Raw genomic sequence first — 17,058 nt, forward strand, 5'->3', positions numbered from 1 at the left:
AGTATTGAGATTAACTTTTTTTTATTGACCAAATACTTATTTTCCACCATAATTTGCAAGTAAATTCTTTAAGTCAGACAATGTCTCTCACAGTTGAAGTGTACCTATGATGAAAATTACAGACCTCTCTCATCTTTTTAAGTAGGAGAACTTGCACAATTGGTGGTTGACTAAATACTTTTTTTCCACTGTAAATAAATTAGGTTAGAAAAAATAAATATACATATAAGAAAATATTGTAATACCATTACTATAATAACATTACTCATATAACGCAATAACAGTTTGGTCATGTCGCCCTCCTCTGGGTTACAGCCTGTCCAGCTCAATGGAGCGGTAACAGAGAGAATCATCTTTTTCCATCATTCATCCATCTTTTCACACCAGAAATGGTTTTCTCTAGCTCAGCTATTTCCAAACCCTATCTGTCAAAGCATGATTTAAACACATGAACCGCTGAACCCATGATGGGGGGAAAAAACTTAGCAAATATCTTAAATGATGGAAAAAAAGAAAAAGAAATAAAAAAAAACTTCATGACAATAAACAAAGATTATCTATAGAACATTCAAAGCAAAGGTAAAGTGACTAAATCCTTAAAATCAAAATTAGTACAATTTCCTGCCTTGGTGCTTGGATTTAGTAAGAAATACTTCAGATTATGGAAGTAAAACATTTCATGCTGACTTTAAAATTGACACTATATATAGTAATGTTGGCTTACACCGTGTGCATGACATCTGGTCTACACAAATGAGTGGTGCAAGGAGTTAAAATAAGGTCTTTTTTGACAAAAAGAAAATGTCTAAACTGCAATCACAATCTCTACAGGCTAGAGTCTCAGCATGAAAAATTAGGCCTGCTATTTTGAGAAGACAAGCCCTTCACCACATCAGTTTTAAAGCTGTAATGCTGCAATTTCCTGCAATTCCAGTGGCACCAAATGGAAATTACGTTCTGCTTGTTTAAGCGTAACAACATTAACTCAACTAATGCCATTAGTTTTGACCAGAACTACCAGTTTGTCCAAAATGATAGAATAGGGGAGTGTTTATTTTCTGCTATTCTGTTAGCAACAAAGAAATTACACATTGTTGCATTATAAAAAAGTTTTTTCACTACTACTAAATAAAAAGAGCCAATGATGGTAAATGGTAAATGGACTGCATTTATATAGCGCTTTTATCCAAAGCGCTTTACATTTTTGCCTCACATTCACCCATTCATACACCGACGGCGATGTCAGCCATGTAAGGCGCCATCCAGCTCATCGGGAGCAGCTGGGGTTAGGTGTCTTGCTCATGGACACTTCGACACTTGGTCAGGTGGAACCGGGGATTGAACCACCAACCTTCTGGTTTGTAGACAACCTACAAGAACCACTGAGCCACTTCCGGCCAATGATGATGTGATAAAAGAATGTATGCAAAAGTAACAGTAAGTAAATATAAGGGGGCTTTCCTAAAAAGTAATGCATTTAATTGCTTTCAGTTTTCCCATAGCCCAAAACATCTTACCAATGTGATACAGCCCAATCCAGTCTGTGGCATCCACCTCCTCCTTGATGTCCCAAGAGATGACCAGGTTTTGCCCTCGCCCAAGTGTAAACTGGTACGTAGAGGCGGTTAAGGAGGAACGGCTATCCGACGTCACCAGGTCGGTGTCACTGTTGGCCCGCTGGAGGCCCATCGGTTCAGATGCTCCTCCTCTAGAGCTTCCCGCATTGCCAGAGCCACCATGCGACGAAAGGCTGCGGAGGTTTTCCGGACTCAGTGTGTAGCGCATGTGTGGGGTGCGCCTCCGCACCACTAGGAGATGTTCACGGGCGGTGGTGGTAGTGCTGGTTGCCATGGTGACTTGGGTGGAGGGGTGGGAAGTGTGGTGTGGGGAAGAGGTTGGGTGATGAGCAGGGGAAGGGTGGGGTTGGGGGTGGGGGTGGGGGCGGGAACGGGGAGGGAGGACTGCCGTGGCCAGCGAGGGGCGAATGGTGGAGGTCGGGATGAGATGGAGGTAAGAAATAGGAGCCAAATGGCCAAAAAGGGGGGAAAGGGGCTGGGATTGGGTTTGGGTTTGGGCTCAACAAGTTTTCCCTTTCCTTAAGTTCTCTAGAAGTGGTGGTGGCATCTAATATGAAGTTTATAAATTTGACCTCAGAAATTCATAACAATCTTAGGTTTATAACCTCAAGGTTTTTTAAGCACATCTAATCCAAAAGATTGAGAGGTTGCAGGGCCTCCAAAACTCAACTCAGAGCATCGAATGCCATATCTGACCATATCAAGTCCATATTTTCAAGGTCTTCAAGGAATGGTGAATGGTGATCCCTCCGGGGTGCCAACTGGCCTTAAAAAAAGCTGAGGTTTGGGTTTAGGCCCAAACGGGCCGACAAACCCACTCACAGGACTAGCTGATGATGTTTTCTCCAAGTTCTCTGGGGTTTGGCATCTAAGAAGACAATTACATAACCCGCTTCTAAAATACCCAACAGGCTTGAAGTTGTGCCGTTGAGGTATCAAATAAGCATCCAAACCAGAAGAAGAAAGGCTGCCGGATACCAGTTAGGACTCTCAAAGGTCCATATTTAGAGTCTCGAAGGGATTAAAGCTTGTAAAAACAAAAATGAACTGAATTTAACATATTTCTCAGTAAAATAACAGTTTCTGTCCAAATCATCTGCTATGGGCATTACTACTTCCATTCGATTAATGGAGGGTGAACCCTTTTTGTGGTAACCAATAGGGGAATAAGAACTGGATTTGTGATGTAAGGAATCTGATCTCCACTTTGCTTGTGGTCCAGGAGAGGTTGAGACAGGGTGCGACCAGTGGCCAAAAAAGGATGACGAATGATCCCTAGAAGAGAAGGCAAACAAGGAACAAGAGTAAATGGGTAGAAAATCAGATTATGTTTATAAATGTATCACAATGAAGTTGAGGACAATTATTCATCAGTTTAACACAAGCTAAAAATAAATTTGTTGCATGATCTATCACCAAATTGTAACAACTCAATGTTGCCAAACCCACTCCTTTTCCACTTTTCACAATCCAAACAATTCCTGACGGACAAAAGACCCAGCCTAAGTACATTTGTATTCATAATGAATCTCCTTTCTTGATATCAGCATCAAAAAATTGGGATCAGAAATGAATACTTTAATTCAGCAAGGAAGGATACAATACAATAAATGGTTTAGAATTGATAGTAAAGGCATTTATAATGTTACAAAAGATTTCTATTTCAAATGAATGCTGTTATTTTGAACTTTCTATTCATTTAAGAATACTGAAAAATATATATCACATCACATCACAGTTTCCACAAACAAAATATAAAGTAGCACAAATGCTTTCAACATTAATAATAATAAGAAATGTTTTTGGAAATCAGATAAGCATATCAGAATGATTTCTGAAGGATAGTGACTGAACAGGAACCACAACAGGTATTTTAAAATATATTAAAATATAAATTGAGAAATTGTAATAATATTTTACAATATTAAAGGTCCTGTTCTTCGCGATTCCATCTTTCAAACTTTAGTTAGTGTGTAATGTTGCTGTTAGAGCATAAATAATACCTGCAAAATTATAAAGCTCAAAGTTCAATGCCAAGCAAGATATTTTATTTAACAGAAGTTCCCTTTCAAAGCCTACAGCGAACGGCTGGTTTGGACTACAGCAGGAAGTGCAGGGATGTAATGACGTCACTAGAACCGTTTGTTGACTAACCCTCCGCCCTCAAGAACACGCAAAATAGGGGGCGTGGTCTTGTTGCTCTCCCACGTGGAGAAGAGCATGCATTCAGCACTTGCATCTCCCCGTTATGGTAAGAGGCGGGACCTTTCCGGGCAAAGTGCGCTAAGCTGCTCTCCAATCACAACACGGGAAGCGCTGGCCCAATCAGAACTCGTTACGTGTTTCTGAAGGAGGGACTTCATAGAACAAGGAAATCATCAAGTCGTTTTTAGGACAGAGGAAACAGCGCTGTACAGATAAGTAAAATGTGTGAAAAATACTGTGTTTTTTTACACGCGAAACATGAACTCATGTTATATTGCACACTGTAAACATAATCAAAGCTTCGAAAACATGCAAAGAACGGGACCTTTAATGTTTTATTTTTTTTTTAAATGTTTTACTGTATTTCTGGTCAAATATATTTCTTGTTGTGGGTATGGTTGTATAGGTCTTGTTGTGCATAACTTTCAAAAACAAACCAAAAAGAATTATACAAACCACAAGTTTTTGAACAGTTTTGTACATTATATCTGCCAACAACAAATTAATTTTAATTTGGTTAAATTTCGAAATCAAATGACAACAGCAAATAATTTATATTGACGGAAAATATATAACCTGCCCATGAGCATCACTGTGTAATCATTTTGTAAACCTCTTTCTTCTCCCATTTTCCCTCACGTTATCTCTCTCACAGTCAGCCCTCCTTTCAAGCTTAGATATAATGTGTGGCTTTTAAATTAGCTCTTTCTGCTTGATTTGTCTGTGCAGGTTTCCATAAGGGTGTGAAACACTGAGCGATATGGCCTGCCCAGCTTTCCTCAGCACGTCCTGGCTACCAACCAAACACAAGAGCTTTTTATGCCAAAATCATCCTGTTTACAGTCACGGGCTGTCTCACTGTGTGTAGGAAAGCCTATAGACACGGTCCCATCCTAACACCTTGTTTTGAAGTTAATACCACTGTACATGTGGTAATCTATATCAAGTTATATACTACATATCAAAGTACTATGCTATTGCATCTAATGCCATTGTACACCACTGTATTTTCCTGTAAAAAAAAAAAACATTATCAGTAGATTAAAAAAATTGGGGGAAAAAGTAACTTTTTGCTTTTGACTAAGTAAAGCAATTTTTTCTAAATTGCTGTGCAATGGTTTATTATGGATCCAATTACAGATACAGAAAATAGGAGACAGATGGAGCAACTAAGAAACAGAAGAGAAAGCCATGAAACATGTGGTGATAAAATGTGATAGAGATCAGACGGTGCAGTGGAACTTACATAACTGGAGAGAGAGAGAGAGAGAGAGAGAGAGAGAGAGAGAGAGAGAGAGAGAGAGAGAGAGAGAGAGAGAGAGAGAGAGAGAGAGAGAGAGAGAGAGAGAGAGAGAGAGAGAGAGAGAGAGAGAGAGAGAGAGAGAGAGAGAGAGAGAGAGAGAGAGAGAGAGAGATCAGCAACATCCAACAAATTATGCAGTTTTAAAGTGGAAACTAAACAATGAAGTCCAGATGTAAGGGTGCTTTCACACCTGCCTCATTTATTTCGGTTGAATCGTACTAGATTTTCCCTCTTTGGTGCGGTTCGTTTGGTCAGGTGTGAAAGCAGCAATCGCACTCGGGTGCGCACCAAAAGCAGACCTAAGGGTGCTTTCACACCTGCCTCATTTAGTTCGGTTGAATCGTACTAGAGTTTGTTTTCCTCTTTGGTCCGGTTCGTTTGGTCAGGTCTGAAAGCAGCAATCGCACTCGGGTGCGCACCAAAAGTAGACCAAACAAGCGTACCGAGACCTCCTTGAAGAGTTGGTCTCGGTATGATTTCAAACGAACTCTGGAGCGGTTTGTTTGTGGTGAGAATGTGATCCGACCTCGAACAGAACCAACTGCAAAAGTACTGATCATTTTTGGACTGAACAAGCTGCCGTAGTTAGCTGCGCTGACATTGTGTGCATGATATTATTACCTGATAGATCGTTGGCAATATTTTCGGAAGATGGAAGCATGTCAAGAGTTAATAATTAATGCAAGCCTGCTCTTGAAGTGATGAGCGATGCGCGCTCGCCGTCTGCAGTGCATTAGAACGTTGTTTTCATGTCGCATCCGCGCTTCATTATAGAAATGTTTTGTTTACAAATACACACAGTGTAGTAGATTATGGCCAGGGACAAAACCAGCCCGCAGTCGTCTCTCCATAGTGTTATTATAGTTTGCTCGCTTTGCCTCTTCTGTTGGAATTTTCCCACACGTAAATTCTGACCAATCGAAAAGCAGTTTAGGAAATATGCCATGGCCAATGAGTGATGTGGATGTTGTCACGTGCCTGCGTTTTGGTTCGTTTCAACTGGTTCGGACCAAAGCAATCAGTGTGGTGTGAAAAGGAACCAAAAAATCTGAAAAATGCAACAATGTATAATTGTTTGCCCTTGGTTTGGACCAATTGAACCGAACTGTGAAAGCACCCTAACTTCACAGGTAACATCAGACCAAGCTCGATTTACAAGTGGTTCCTTCAAAAGCCAGTTCAATGAGGAAGTTGCCTCCAACGTCCTTTTTCAAATAAGTCCCAAACTTTAAAAAGTCACTTATAAAAAAAAGAGTTAGTCTGTTGCACTGCAGATTGCACGAGTCCATCAAAAACAAAACAGAGTTCAAACCCAGTCTGCCAGCTTGATCAGCCACTTTTCTCCAGATTAGTCCTGTGAGATATCTTTGAATAAAAAGAAATCGAAAGGCTGCCCCTCTGCTCGGTAAACGAATAAGTCCTTGTCCTCCCCCATCTCTAAAAAAGTATGCTCTGTGGTATCCAATGAAAAGTTCTCCAAAAAAGTCCACCAAACGGGCTTGAATTTTGCTCAAAAGACAATTTGGAGGATCAACGCAGGCCAAACGATGCCACAGAACAGAAGCCACTATAGAGCTGTACGATAAATCTCATTTTACATTAAATCATGCTTATCACGATTTGGCTTATTGTGGTTATAAAATCGCAATGGCTGCGATTATCTTCTGTGCGCAGTTTGTCAGTGTAGGACGGCTCTGTGATCAGTCGTGAATGCTGTTCCATCTGAAAGCACTGCAAGTTTGAGTTGCTTATAACGTGCATTTGAAAAAGCAACATGCATCAAACATCTTTCCAAACGTGAAAAGCATATATATATAGTGTTTTAATGGCAATTAATTCAGATTAATTACAGAACAAATATTAATATAGTTAATTGTTTTAATTGATTGACAGCAACAAAAAAATGAAGAAACATTAATTTATATAAAAAAAATATGTATTAACTTTAGATTTAATATATCTAGATTAAAAAACCTAGATCTGGGAGAGAATCTTCACTTTTTAACCAATTAACCTTGGCAGGGGAAATTATACCAATTTTTTTTGTTTTTTAATAATGTCTTAAAGATCAACAACATCACTTTGCCCTTTAACCAGAACAATAATAGTATCTGCATATTCAAACAATTTAAAATTTGCTCCAGAGCAAGGAATGTTCAAACCCTCAATGCTTTTTCTGATCTTAATCAATAAAAGTTCAATTGCAAGAGCATACAACATTCCAGATAGAGCACAACCTTGTCTAATACCGCTGTATATTTTAAAACGAGCACTCAAGACCATTACTTTTCAGTAGACTCTCAACATCATGGTACAAAACCCTAATCAAGGCAATAAAACCAGAGCTGAACCCAAACAACAATAGAGACAATAGACGATTTTTAGACAATAGACCTGTTAGGCACACAGTAAGTTTGATCATGATGAATAAACTGCCTCCATCAACCTGATGGCCAAAGCTTTAGAAAAAAGATTTAAATTAGAGCATTAAAGTGAAACGGGGTGCCAGTTCTTTATTTCCTTTACATCGCCTTTTTTGGGCAACATAGTAATGACTGTCCTCCTGCAGCTCAAAGGAAGCAACCCTCCAGCCAGACTATCATTGAGCACAGACAGCAAGTCACCCACCAGCACTGACCAAAACGTTTTAAAACTCAATTGGTAGACCATCAATTCCTGGAGTTGGTCTTATCTGGCACTTTAGGCAACCCCATATAAAAAAGCTGGCCAGCTCATCTACCTTTGTATGTTCACTCTTGTAAAGCTCAGGATAAAAAAAAGTACAGCTCTTTTTCTAATTTCTTTAGGCTCCACAATTTCAACGCCATCCAAAGAGTATAAAGAATATATAATTCTGCTCTGACCATTCTTCTTTTCCAAACCAAAGAAGAATTTAGTTGGACCATCTATATCTACTGTACTCTGAAAATGTGAACAGATCAAAGCTCCCTGTGATTGGATGACTAACAGGTTAGCCCTTCTTTTAGCTTTGAGGAGCTCAATATGTCCTCGATTTCCTGTGGATTCTATACCAAATTCTGAAGTTCCCATATTTCAATACCCAGGGTTTTCCTTGACTGGGAAATGTACTCCGATTGATATAAAAAACAAAGACATCTTTAAAAAGTTTTAAAAAGTGTTAAAATGCCAGTAAGCACTCTTAGACTTTACATTAGCTGTGAAAACACTATGGATTACCAGGCTGTGATCAGAAAAACCATTAGGCAAAATCTCACATTTCTTGATAACATTAAAAAGGTGTTTTTAAACAAATCAAAACTGTTCAACCGAGCCAGAGAAAAAAATTGATCTCTTGTTTAGTTTAAGCCCATGTGTACTGCCTTTGTTCTTTATATAAAGCTCTCCATGCATCACACAAATCTGTGCCTCTCTATGATTCCTATCCATTGCAAGCTGTACAATTAAAATCCCCTCCAATAAACAAGAATTACTCATCTTTACAGTTTGACAAAATATTGCTTAATTCGTCACACACACACATAAACACACAAACAGGAGCATACACACACATATGTATGTATGTATATATATATATATATATATATATATATATATATATATATATATATATATATATATGGGTCAATGACGAATAAGGTTTTCAAGATCATTTTTTATTTTTTTTAAGCAAAATGGTTTTAAAATGCATTTTTATGTCCAAACAAATGTTTGATGTTGCTTCATATTGGTTTTACAGCTTTTTAGGCAGCATTTATTCATTATTAAACAAGATTTCTGATTTTACCACCCAGAAAATGTCAGGTGGTGCGACCATATATTAATTTAAATAAATATACATTTAATGTACTTAGCACTACTGAGAACTTGTAAATATCAGTCCTTGTAGTGTCTTAAATGCATATTGCATTATAAATTCCCCTTTCATTTCTTTATTTGTTGTCTTTTTTATTCCAATTCATATAAATGGCTACTTTTCTATGTGTTCAAACACCAATTTTTTTTTATATATATATATAATGATGAAGATGCCATATGGGTAAAAGCACAAGTAAATCATGACAAAATTGGTGCACAGCCATACTAAATACTCCGGAGAAAACCGTTAAAGCTCAGCGATTGCGCAGCAATGCCAAAAATAGTCACATTTCAGATGCTGTACACTAAAATATCTCTGATCTTTTTTTTTCGCCTTACTCTGACGTCCGTCTTGAATAAAAGAAAAAAAGGGTCACACTTAATATTAGGTGGCACTAACTACTGCACTTACATAAATTGTTTTTTAAAAATTACACTATACTTATTGTGTTCATATTGTATTGGAAAGCAAATTTGCTGCTATTGAGGTGGGGTACAGGTAAGGTTAGAGACAGGATTAGTGGTATGGGTAGGTTAAGCGTGGGGTACGAGGTAAGGGGAAGCTTGAGAGTGCAATTATAGAAATTAATGACAGCTGTAATTAGGAACATAAAAAATGTAAACACTGTGTAAAAGCATGTGGTATAAAATTATTAATTTAAATGTTAGTACAAAGTAAAGATACCTAATATAAAGAGGGACTGAACAAAGGTTTTGGTAACAGTTTAATTCGATGATCCACTTTCTGTTTACTAGAAGTACATTTGTAAATAAGTGTCAACTAACTGTCATTCGAGTATTAGTAGACTGTCTGCCTAATATCTGCTAAATCTTTATTGTTATGCTCTTCCAACAGACATTCTACTGACTATACATTAGTACATTTGCAAGTAAGTCAACTTTTTCTGCTAGCCCTATCCCTAACATCTAACCCTAAACTAATCCTTATAGACCATTTCAGAATGTTTGTAAACAATCGGCACCAGGATACTTCCGGGTGGCAGAACGCGAGCGGCTTGACAAACTGAAGAGATCAGCCGGCTACTGTAAACGGTTACAGAGTTAAGAACATTGTTGTTGATTAAAGTTGAAACTATGATGAAAACGTGTTGTGTTTGGGGTTACGCCGTCAGATATACAGCAAAAGGTGTAGTATTGTATCGATTTCCTTTAGAAAAAAGTAAATATATCCAGCAAAACCTGTGGGTGAGGAGGCTTCAGCGAATGGACATAGTTAAAAGTGGCGTTACAGAGAAGTATTCTCAAAACGGTCCATCTCCAAAATCATAACAGAGCATAATTATCTTCAGCTGGTGAAATAAAGACTAATATTAGTAAACTTTAGATCTCTTTTAAAGATCGAACTCATTGCCAGTCACTGCCTGAAGTAAAAGTAGGAAGAGACCGAACTTCTAGTGTCATGTAGGCTACTGATCGAATGTCAATGGAAGAAATAGGAAACGCAAAACATAGTTGTAGGCTGATGGATGATTGATGCGTGTACCACACTGGTTTCATCATCACCGCGAGATTAGTTTGAGTGAATGCCTAACGTTACAGCACGCTATCCTTTTGACCGTCAGAAGCTCATGTCTGTGCCATCTGATCCGACCCCGAGCGAGCAAAAGAAAACCATCATGGTCTATTTCCCTGTTATCTAACTAAACAAGGCTATCTATGATAGCCTAACATATTGTAAGTCAAACAGCAACAGTCACTAAAATAACTACTCAATGTAGGCTGAGGCTCATTTAAAAATTATGGTATTAGACTAGCGCTACATCTACTGGAGCAAGGTTAGGCATTGCATGTATTGCTATCTCCTGAATTAATTAATAAGTCCCTCAATAATCATGTTAACTATGTCTGAATCCCACGCAATTTACTAGCGTTGCCACAGGAACGCTTTGGCTTTTGCCACCCGGAAGAGCGTTTATTACTGTTGTGACGTCATGGTGAATTGTCGTATATATAAAAGAATGAGTTACACTATTTTATGGTGTCACTGTTACAGTGTAACTATATGTTTAAGTACTAAGTCATATTAATTAACTACATGCACTTACTATAGGCTAAGGGCAAGATTAGGTTGATTTGGTTGAGGGTAAGTCACATGTATGCATAATGTATTGGTACTAAAGACATGCTGGGGAAAAAACAGGTAACCTTTTGCAGGATTTACATTTATAGGAGTTTCCCTTTCAGATGCAACATTTATGGGAGGAGAGTATTTAAATTAATCATACAAGGTGAATTACTAAGGTGCTCGTACTAAGGTCCTCGTGCTCAATTTACTGGTATTTTCTCCATTATTTAACGCCCTAAAAGAGCACGCCTTAAATCAGCATATTCGAATGACTGGAGTAATGATACTTGAAATTCAGCTTTGCATCACAGTATTAAATTACAGTTGAATACATATTTAAACAGAAAACAGTTATGCTAAATTGTAATCATTTCACAATATTAGTATTTTTTCTGTTTTTCTGATCAAATAAATGCAGCTTCGATGAGCATAAGACTTCAAATTGTACAGACCACAAACTTTTGAATGGAAGTGTACTGATATTTCAGATACCAGTTTAGCTAACCATGTGAACAAGCTGTAAATGTGGCTGAATAAGTGTGAGTGATAAAAAAAGGGAAAAAAGTGAGGCTGAGAAGCTCCCACTGGGCGGTCTGGGACTTATGTAACTGCCATGCTGTTCACTCTCTCTCTCTCCCACTCATCTCTGCTGCATTGTTTAAAAATGTGACAGCGAGGAACTTTCCTGGGAAATGTTACAATCAATAAAAACAGGAAGAAGGGAGGTTGAGGGGTGACAGGTGAAGTATGTTTACCTTTCCGTGAAGCATGTGTGTTTGTAGTCTTACTCTGAAGTGTGCAGGATCATTTATGCTGTCAAACAAAACATGCAAGCCAGGCTGGATGTACTCACATTAATTTCAAACTAGGTTTGCAAACCTTAAATGGAAAAATACTCCATTTCTATTTCATCTATTATTTTAAGTTTTGCACACCTCTTGATTAGTCAATAATGATCCACAATGATTAATTTCTTGAATATATTCTACAGTTCCTACACACAAAAAAAAAGCCAATTTAGCTGTAAAATGCATTTCCACTCTCTCGGTTTAATTATTACATTCACCATGGTTTTTCACACGTTATGCTAACTGGTTGATCTCATGACACAATCAGATATTTCAGTTTTTTTCTGTCCTCACCTTTTCTTATACTGCTAAAATTAGCCCTCACTAGAGTTGCACAAAGCTTCCAATGAAACTTTTCATCATTACTTCAACAGCTCATCTGTATGCCGCTGTCAGAGCAAATCCTCAGAGGAGCGACTGCTCCATTTTACAACAGCAGACAGTGGAAAGCACGTAACATGCAGCTCAAGCGTATTCTTACACCTGAGAAAATGATCAGTTTGGACCTAATGTTTTGCCTCCATGGTTCTGGAGAGCTAAAATAATAACAGCATTTTAGGAGAACATTCAGCAATTCTCTAGTTTTGCAGAGATTTTTGAGCATGACTGGTCTATATTTTCACAAAATCTAACTAATAACTGCCCAAATAGTGTGTGTTGACACTTGTAATTCGGTTCGCTTGGTTTGTTTGGTACAGACAAAAACAAAAACTGGTCCGCTTAGTACTCACATTGGAATTTTAACACCGAACCGAAAGGCATAGAGATATGTTCACAACCTGGTTGTCTACGTATATATTTCACAACAGAACTTATCGAACATCCAAAACAATGATGTGTTCTGGGCTACCAGTATATATATAATATAATATATATGGTATATTATATTATGGTGTATAAGAGCTTATTAAATGTGTAAAAGAATTCAAAACAGCGACAGGAATCCCCCGTCACACACACAAACGAAGATCTGCAGCAAAGAGACATGGTTCTGATGCCTGTACCGAATTGTGATTGGCAATATCACCACTATGACGAGAAAAGGGTTCAGATGGCAGCGTTCATACTTATTCAAATGAACCGTACTAACAGAGCAGTTGCACCAGGGTTCGTTTTAATCCAACAAAACATGCCAAGTTTGAACACACCCTTAGTCCTGGTCCGCTTAGCGTTCAGATTGCCATTTCAACACCGAACCTAACGATACCAAACCTAAAGGCATATAGGGATATGTTCACTACCTGATTGATCGGCTTTTATTACATATAACAGTGAGAACATTATAATTGTGTGGTTGGGTAATTGGTATTAATTTTGAGACATTTGCTTTTGTAATCAGACTCTTAAATTATATAAAAATTTGGATTTAGATTTATCGGCCAATAAATACAAAGAATTTTCATATCGGTGCATCCCTAGTTTTATTGAAGATATAAATAATTAGGCCAGGTTCAGTTTGTCCCGACTGAGAGACTTAAATTTCAGACCCTTTAAGCGCCTTCTTGCTTTTGAAACAGCTGGTACAGAATGCAGGGGTTATTAAAAGTGATATTTTTTACATTGGCATGTGATCTTAAACATGCAAGCTTCAAAATAGGATGCTAAAAACTGTTTGATGAATCTTCTGTTTAGTTTCATATGGAATATTGGAAATAGTCGATCCATTTTTAGTGTTTAATGCCATAAAACTTCTTAAAGTCCTTATGTCTTCTCTTCTTTGATGACGTGTTTACTGACGTGTGGGTGGGACAGCCTGCCACTCACATGAGATCAACCAATAGCAACCACAACCATCCAATCAATTTCCCATGGACAAAATCAAGTCCTGTCCTACATTTTTTCATGTTTGAGAAGCCGTTTCACTCAGATATAGGGTGAATTCAGGTTGACTGGGACACTTTTTGCCATTGAGATGACTGGGGAAAAGTGTCCCATTCAACCTGAAGTCCCCCTATGTCACAATAGGGAAGAAAATACTACCATATCATAACTTCCATTCCATTCAGACTTTAAAACACAAAATCTCTTTACAAATACAAACACTGACAAGTACAAACTGAGGTTAAATGAAGAAATGCATAAAGTAAACTCCAATAATTCCATCGACCCTCTCACTGTGCCTTTCCTTTCCTCTTAAACACACCAATTAGTCTCATATTGCTCTGAGAGCATCACGATAGGTGTTGGCAGCAGGAAAAAACGAAATAGGATAAAGAGGAGATTCACACTACCAGAGAAGCTGACAGGAAGTGTTAGATATCTCATTTATTATTCTCCTCTGATGTGATGGTCGGCAGGATACCTTCACACAGGGCGCTCTACGCGAAAAATGCCTGGGATGCAATCAGAAGGGTTAAGTTTTAAGAAAAACTAGGTCAGGCACTTTCCTGATGTCCCCCAAATGGCATGACTGCACAGAGGAGGACTTGTATCTATTTAAAAGCAAACTACAAGTTGAGCAGCAAATGTGCAGTCCACCAATGACAAAGTATGTAACTTAAAACTATACGCTAAAATGTAAAAATTTAAATACTTCTTAATGAAGTTTAGCTTTCTACCCTTTTTTAGAAATACTTTGTTTTTAGTTTTTTAACAAAATACATTATTTACAAATGTTCTATCTATCTTGTAACGTAAAAGCTTTAGTCATATTTCAGATTAGCTACTTTTTCTGTAGATTAGCAACAAAGACAAGTTCATGAAGTGGCCATCATGCAAACACCAAAAAGTAGCAACAGAGGTCGCCAGCGCTGACAAGTCCCTAATAATGTGATATTTAGCCCTGGGAATGCGAATTTTGGCAGAGGAACCCCAAAAAAGAAATATTTTTAATCTGTTGATGTTGTACAAGCAGAACGTGTCGGTTGGTCTGTGTTAACGGACAGACAGACAGAAAGATAGATAGAAAAAACTACAGAACGATAGACAGAACAAACTATAGAACGATAGAAAATGGACAGGCAGAATGATAGAAAAACAGAACGACAGATAGATCGGACAATGACATGATAATAGAACGATATTTAGAACGAGATAGATAGATAGATAGATAGATAGATAGATAGATAGATAGATAGATAGATAGATAGATAGATAGATAGATAGATAGATAGATAGATAGATAGATAGATAGATAGATAGATAGATAGATAGATAGATAGATAGATAGATAGATAGATAGATAGATAGATAGACGGTTGGTCTGTTATCGAACAGATGGACAGACAGACAGGTAGAACGATAGATAGAACTAAAGATAAAACGACAGATAAACAGATAGAAAGAGAGAACTACAGAACAATGGATAGATAGACAGCATGTCTGCTTCCACATGCTACACGCTACTAGCATGCTAACAGGCACACATACAGTAGGTGTGCGGCTGATCGCTGGCCGAGGATTAAAGGGTGAATGGGTGGATTTAGCGGTGACAGAACGCTTTTATTAATCCCTGTATTACCACGCTAGTCTCATCTCATTTCTGTGGCCTGATTGTCCCTCCCTCTGTCTCCCGTCACAAGCTCACAGCCATCTCACATTTTATCTCTGCCTCCTCCACCTGTCCTCCTGATATTTTTCATTACGCTGTAATTTCTTCCAAACATGTTTTCCCCAAACTACACAGCATATGCCTCTTTTATCTTTTTGGATTATTGCTATGCACTTTATCTTTCACGAATTAATAAACCGTATATCCTCTTTTAACCTATGCTTCATATTGTACAATTTAATTATATTTTCTAAATATATATGTAATATCTAAATATACCATTTTTATCAAAATTGTGATTTGTAACATCTATAAAACTAAACTAGATTAAAGCTAGATTTGGAAGATTTTTCTGAAGAAAACATGAAAAAAAGTCTTGCAAAACCTGATGTGACAAAACTACAGGACGTGTTGTTATTGTTAATAAAGCGAAACTATTAAAAAATATTTTTTAGTATTTGGAAGAAATATTAAATACACAGCATATATAATAGACAAAAAACGAAACTTTAAACGATTGAGTAAAAGACTTTAATACATTTGTTTAATTTGTCATTTTAGGACTGTAACGCATTTAAGCTACAGAAATAAAATTAAAAAGATTACTAAAGCAATTACTTAAATATTAAAATAAAAATACAATTTTGGAATTAAAACTGAACATATAAAAATATGAAATAATAAAAAATAATTTGAAATATTAATAAATACAATAATAGTATATAAATGACACTTACTGTAATACATACTATATAATACTAAAATTACACTAAGAACATTCTGGTTAGTTGCTTCAGAGGAGTCTCTGGATCAAGCATTGACAATATTCTGCTAACTAGTATGACTATATACAGATGGATCCCTTCATGTGAATTGTCATTTGCATTTGTCAGTTGCTGAATGCCAGCTGAACTAATCCAGATTGGACTCAAAATCAACCTTCAATCACTGAGAGTAGACAGATTAGTCAAAGATATCAACTATCAAGCCATAATGGAATTGTTGAAATGATGAATAGAACAGATTATTTTCTCTATAAATTCAGTTTCAGTCAATGCTTTCAAAAAAATATTTTTTTTAGAGTGTTTTTTTTTTTCAAATAACAAGAGTGTCAACTACACTGTAAAAAATTATTTAGAAAAAAAGTTACCTGGTTGCCTTAAAATTTTGAGTTCATTGAAATTACATTTTTGAGTTAATACAAGGAACATTTTTTGCGATTCGTCAACCTTTATTAAAGGTCCCATGGCATGACATTTTTATTTTATGAGGTTTTTCAACATTCATATGAGTTCCTCTAGCCTGAATGTTGTCCCCGAGTGGCTAGAAATTTGGATCTGTGTAAACTGAGGTCTGGCTGTCTTTCTCTGCCTTTGAGAAAATGAGAGCTCAGACAAGCTGATCTTGAATTCTCCTGTTATGGCGTCATACCCGGAAAGGTTACCACCCCTTCCTCTTCTCTGCCCGCCCAGAGAATTATAGTAGAGAATGGCTTCAGTTTATCAGTGGATGTCAGCAGCACAGGCTTTACCATATGGATTTGACTGCACCGTCACAAACAGTGAGTAACAGTGTTCATTTATGCCTGATCTGGGATCAGTGAATTCTGATGTGTAGCTAATCATTCAAGTTCACACAGACTTTCTTTCTAAATCGTTTGAAACTGTAAGTCCCACCACTGGCCGTCTTGATGCATCAGTGAATCAAGCCAG

General features: G+C 37.3%; 1 protein-coding gene across 1 annotated transcript in view; it reads right to left on the minus strand.

Annotated features, from left to right (window-relative positions):
- The window catches only part of hecw2b (HECT, C2 and WW domain containing E3 ubiquitin protein ligase 2b), a 67,653-nt gene that overhangs the window by 37,864 nt on the left and 12,731 nt on the right, over nt 1-17,058 (minus strand). Inside the window, exon 2 of the mRNA XM_067442188.1 lies at nt 1,518-2,852. Coding sequence (XP_067298289.1) covers nt 1,518-1,851 — 334 coding nt within the window. The 5' untranslated portion in view covers nt 1,852-2,852. The remainder of the gene's footprint in view (nt 1-1,517; nt 2,853-17,058) is intronic.

Source organism: Pseudorasbora parva, chromosome 4 (assembly GCF_024679245.1).
Source record: "Pseudorasbora parva isolate DD20220531a chromosome 4, ASM2467924v1, whole genome shotgun sequence".
NCBI lineage: Eukaryota > Metazoa > Chordata > Actinopteri > Cypriniformes > Gobionidae > Pseudorasbora > Pseudorasbora parva.